At 30.9% G+C, this 5,548-nt stretch overlaps 1 protein-coding gene across 1 annotated transcript in view; it reads right to left on the minus strand.

The window, feature by feature from the left end:
* The window catches only part of LOC106688508 (aldo-keto reductase family 1 member A1), a 10,749-nt gene extending 10,311 nt beyond the window's left edge, over positions 1-438 (minus strand). The window contains exon 1 of the mRNA XM_014433001.3: positions 285-438. Coding sequence (XP_014288487.1) covers positions 285-359 — 75 coding nt within the window. The 5' untranslated portion in view covers positions 360-438. The remainder of the gene's footprint in view (positions 1-284) is intronic.
* Positions 439-5,548: the final 5,110 nt, after the last annotated feature.

The following is a 5,548-nucleotide window of genomic DNA, read 5'->3' on the forward strand; positions in this document are numbered from 1 at the left end:
AACTCAGGTCGAAACGTCGGCATAAAATAAATAAATATGGTTTTGTTTATTTATGTTGTTCTTTGCTGACCGCACCCCCCGACAAACTTCTCCAATCATTAATCTACGGTCAACTATCTACACCTCATTATAATATATTATAGATATTTATCCGAAATATTATAGAAAAATGAATTTAAATACTAAAATGCTTGCAATTTTTGATAACAAATCAATTTAAACGCAAATGGAGCCCCCTCCTGAGCGAAGTTAAATTTTCTTCCTTAAATAGTCATATGACTCACCTTCCAGGTGCTAATGCTGAGAATAGGAATCCTCACATCACCAGCACCGATGCAGCTTCCAGAATGGTATTCCATCTCCTCAACTCCTGAAACGTTTATTAAGACGAGGTCGTACAATTGTTGCAATGTGTACTAAATTCACAAGTGGTCCCCCCTACAGATAATATTATCTCTCGTTTATCAGATACTATACGCTCTTTGAATAAATAATATTAGAGTTATTGCAAAAAAATGTTCCAACACGTTCTAAATCCACACGAAGTTAATGAAACTAGGAAAGATAACCTTATCTCTCATTTTTCAAGCAGTTCGTGTCGTTAAAAAATTGTTTAACGTAAAGCAAAAAACTTGACAACATCCATTATAATAATTCTTTTATTTGCTTGGCAAGTGACACATTATTATGCATAATACTTAGAGACAATAGTTGGGTAAACATTTTTTTTTTATTTATTTATTGAAATTAACCACTATAAAAAAAATACAATAATTAAATGTGATAAATGTTTTAGAATTCATGATAATCATGGAAAGAAACCAATGTAGATACTTCAACCATTGCTTCAAATTAGAAGATACTGTAGCCATCTTCTTTTCAGCCGCCTCCGAGGATTATCAGGGATATTAAGGATGAGAAATTAATAGTATAAGGGCCGAGAAGAAGAAAAGGCAGTTATCTCACCCCAATTTTTGAATACTTTAATCAAAACTATATATATTTACTAGTCAAAATTGATGAGTCTGCCAAGTATAGGTAGGGGGATAAAAAATGGCGGCTGTTTCAAAACCTTAAAAGAGCTCTATATCTTAAAACTACCAACAACACTAGAAAATCTAAGAGAAAATTACTTAAAGAAGAGTAAATTTGCTGAAATATTAGCCCTAAAAGAGCTATTTACGTCCAATAGTTCTCGACATATAGCTTTTTGTAAAGCAAAATTTCTTTAAAATCTTCTGAAAGATTAGTAGTTACCACCAACTACTGATCTTTTAGCACGTCCCATACAACATTTTTATGAAATGTTAAATAGCTATATCTCGAAAACTATTTAACGTAAATAACTCTATTAGGGCTCATTTGCAAATTTGCTCTTCTTTAAATGACGTTCTCTTAAGTTTTCTTGTGTTGTTCCTACTTTTTAAGATATAGAGCTCCGAATGAAAAATTAGTTTTTTTATCGCTTTGAAACAGCCGCCATTTTTTATTCTCCCTACCTATACTTGGCAGACTCATGAATTTTGACTAGTAATTATACATAGTTTTCATTAAAGTAATCAAAAATTGGGGTGAGATAACTACCTTTTTTCTCCTCTTCAGCCCTAGTACTAATGGGTTTGGGTGGGTAAGGATTTTGAAATAAAAGGAAGTGCATCAATTTCGGAACAAATCTGCAACGACTAGGAATTTATGAATAGGAATATAGGAAAATAAACATTAAATTAGATAATTTACTTTTTTTTTATAATTTATTTATTGTTAATTACAACTGTATGCACATATATACAACAAGTAAATTTGCTGTAGATGACATAGTGACATGATACAAACATGTGGAGAATCTACCCACTGATAGAACTTCAATAACATTTCTAGAGGAGAAGATCTCGAGGCCATCTTCTTTTCAGACGCCTAGGAGGATTATTAGGTAATGAAGGAGAAGCCAGGTTAGAAACAAGCGGATTTGGGTGGTTAAGAAGTTTATTATGGAAGGAATGGTTGATACCATGGTAGATGGTTCTGGCCGAATCGGGAACATATGGAGCATTGAGGTCCTTATGGATGGCTTGATTTGTGACAAAGTAAGGAACATTAAGGACTTTACGAAGGATTTTGGACTGTGAGGATTGGATTCGGGAAGAATTTCATGGTTTAGTGGAGCCCCAAAGCTCAATTCCGTATGTCCAGATAGGCCTTATTATCATATATCATGTAGATCAGTCTTTTGTAATGGATTGGCAATTTAGACCGTTTGTCTAGTAAATGTTGTAATAGTCTAATTGTCTTTTAAAATTATTTTATAATCATAAATATTCTGACAATTTTATGTTTTTTTCGCATCGAGAAATTAACTCACATCTTGTTAAAACATTGTTTAATCTTTAATCGATTTTGATAAAACAGTAATAAAGTAATATTAATTTTTTTTAATCTTTATTGAAATTTACAACTGTACATAATTATACATTTAGTAAATTTGATATGAGTGTTACATGTGTATAGAGAAACTAACCAATGGTAACACTTTAATGACGTTTCACATTATCAGGTCTTGTGGCCATCTTCTTTTCAGGTGCCTCGATTGATTGTCAGGAATGGAAGAGGAAGCAAGGTTAGAAACTAGTAGGTTTTGGTGGGTGGAGAGGTTATAATGGAAGGAATGAAATCTGGTTTGGGCTAGATAAGTTACATATGGAACATTAAGGTCTTTATGTATCATTTTATTTATCAATTTATTAAGGAGCATTGAGGATTTCGGATTGTAACGATTGAATATGAGAGGAATTCAATGGTTTACTGGAGCCCAAAGCTCAAGTCGTATGTCATAATGAAAGCTAATAGTATTAGTTCATAGTACAAGTGTAGAAACTAGTGTGGTAATAATATTACTACTTATTTTTTCATGGTAGGGATGACTATTAGTGATATTACAGGAATTAAAAAATACTAAAGTAAAAGTTACTATTGTACAAGTCAGTGTAATTGAATTAAGATAAATCTACAAGGCTAATGGTATTAATTTGTACTTTATTATGAAACAGGGTCCAGATTGGCCTAATTATAGTCTAGTAGATCAGTCTTTTGTTATGAATTGGAAGATTAGACCGTTTGTCTAGTAAGTAATGTAATAGTCGAATACGACGAGCAATTTCCTGTCTTTTCAGTCTTGTATGAGGATTGTCTGTTCGGCAGGGATAAAAAATTAAATCTAAAGTAAAACTATATGAAAAGGAAGAGTTGAAACCTCACATAGTGTAAAAATGGAAATTAACCATATAAAAATATTTTAAAATAATATGTTTTTAATTATAAATATGTTTTAGTAATAATATAATAATGAAAAAATATCAAACAGAAATTAAACTGAAAATGACTAAAGTAAACAAAATAAGATATTAAAACAAAAATTTGAGGATAATTCCAAAACATTAATACAAGAAAAAACTGTTTAACTATATATTTAAAAAAAAAAAAAAGGTCTCTGAAAATAGACAAAACGCCCAAAACGCCGGCAAGGTTCATGTACAAATTTAAAACTGATTGAATAAAATAATTGTAATAAGAAGGTGAAAAAAAAAACAGAAAATAACGCTGTATTTTTTACATTATCATAATCGCTAGGTCCAGTTCTCGCAGAGAAGATTGATTACTCTGGTTTCAATACCAAACCATCACTAGATATTATAGATACCATCAATAGATATTATAGATACCATCAATAGATAGACATAGATACCATACAATGCTAGCTCTCACAGAATACCATCGGTGGAAACTGGCTTTTCTTCAAACCACACAATTTTTCAACTATTTAGATAGAAAGGGATATGAGAAAATAAAGTCAATGTTTTTACATACAAATCACTCAATTGAAATTTAAAATTACAATAAAACTGAAAAATGTAACAGGTAAATGTGAACTAGGCCATAATAAAATGTCACAATGAGGTGTACATAGTTGACCGTAGATTAATGATTGGAGAAGTTTGTCGGGGGGTGCGGTCAGCAAAGAACAACATAAATAAACAAAACCATATTTATTTATTTTATGCCGACGTTTCAGGTCTTCATCAGGGGTTGTGGCGTAGAAGGCAGGTTCGTAACGTCAGTTATAAAATTTATAAAATAAATTTATAACTGATAAATTTATAAAATAAATAAATATGGTTTTGTTTATTTATGTTGTTCATTGCTGACCGCACCCCCCGACAAACTTCTCCAATCATAAAATGTCACAAACTGAATTATTACAAAAATAATCGCTTGATATTTTCATTTTGATTTTTAGTTATAATTTTACTTTCTCACTTATAGATTATTCCAGAAAACCACAATGGTTCCTATTCATCTCTCTATACTCAGTACGCTGGAGTTCCTCAAGGTAGTATCCTCGGTCCCATCCTCTACACCGTCTATACAACTGATAACCTAACCATTCCTAACAGTATCCTCACAACTTATGCCGATGACGTTGATCTTACACCTGTCGAACAAATCCGCTACATTGGACTACATCTGGACAGACGGCTAACCTGGAATCCTCACACAAGACTGAAAAGACAGGAAACGATTTCGACTATTACAGCAATTACTGGACAAATGGTCTAAATTTTCAATTCATTACAAAAGACTGTAATAAGGCCAATCTGGACATACGGATATGAGCTTTGGGTCTCCATTAAACCTTTTAATTCCTCTCTTATCTAATCCTTACAATCCAAAATCCTCAATGCTCCTTACATTATCACAAATAAAATCATACATAAGGACCTTAATGTTCTATATGTAACCGATCTAGCCCAAACAAAGTATCATTCCTTAAATTATAAACTCACTAGTTGCTTTTTTTTTTATTTTGACAATTATAATTAAAAGTATCGGTGATTAAAAAAATCATAATAATTGAATTCAAGAAAATATAAAACTGAGAATACTTTAACAAAAAGATAATTATGTGCAGTGTGCGCTCCAAACATCTTTTTATATAAACATAAATACTGTACTTTCTTATTTCTTAAATTATTAACTATTAGTTTCTTAAATTATAAACTCCCTATCCATCCAAACCTAATAATTTGTAATCTTGCTTCCTCTTCCCTTCCTGACAATCCTTCGAGGCGCCTGAAAAGAAGATAGACACTGTTAATGTAAAAATTAACATTAAAATTTAAAAAAAAAGCCCGTATCACCCCATAATAAAATAAATCAAATTTAGTTAATGTATAATTACATACAGTTGTAAAATAATTTTTAAAAAAGTAGTTATAATTTTAATTTTGTTTATTAGAAAAGATTACCTTTTTTCTTCGTTAGGAATATTACCCATAGCAAAATGTAAATAAATTAAAGAATTTCTTAAATAACTAAAGGATAAAAAGAAAAATATCTGACATCTGATTCCAAACGGACAACCCAAGCCAATATTCCCCGATTTCATTTCAGCTTCGCTAACGTTTGCTAAATTGTTGTATTATTTGCAGTGAGAAATTTTATATCTGTTATTCCTACCGCAAAAAACCGTAAAATACGATTATATATATATATA

Source organism: Halyomorpha halys, unplaced genomic scaffold (genome assembly GCF_000696795.3).
Source record: "Halyomorpha halys isolate HHAL.00 unplaced genomic scaffold, Hhal_1.1 Scaffold1144.1, whole genome shotgun sequence".
Lineage (NCBI taxonomy): Eukaryota > Metazoa > Arthropoda > Insecta > Hemiptera > Pentatomidae > Halyomorpha > Halyomorpha halys.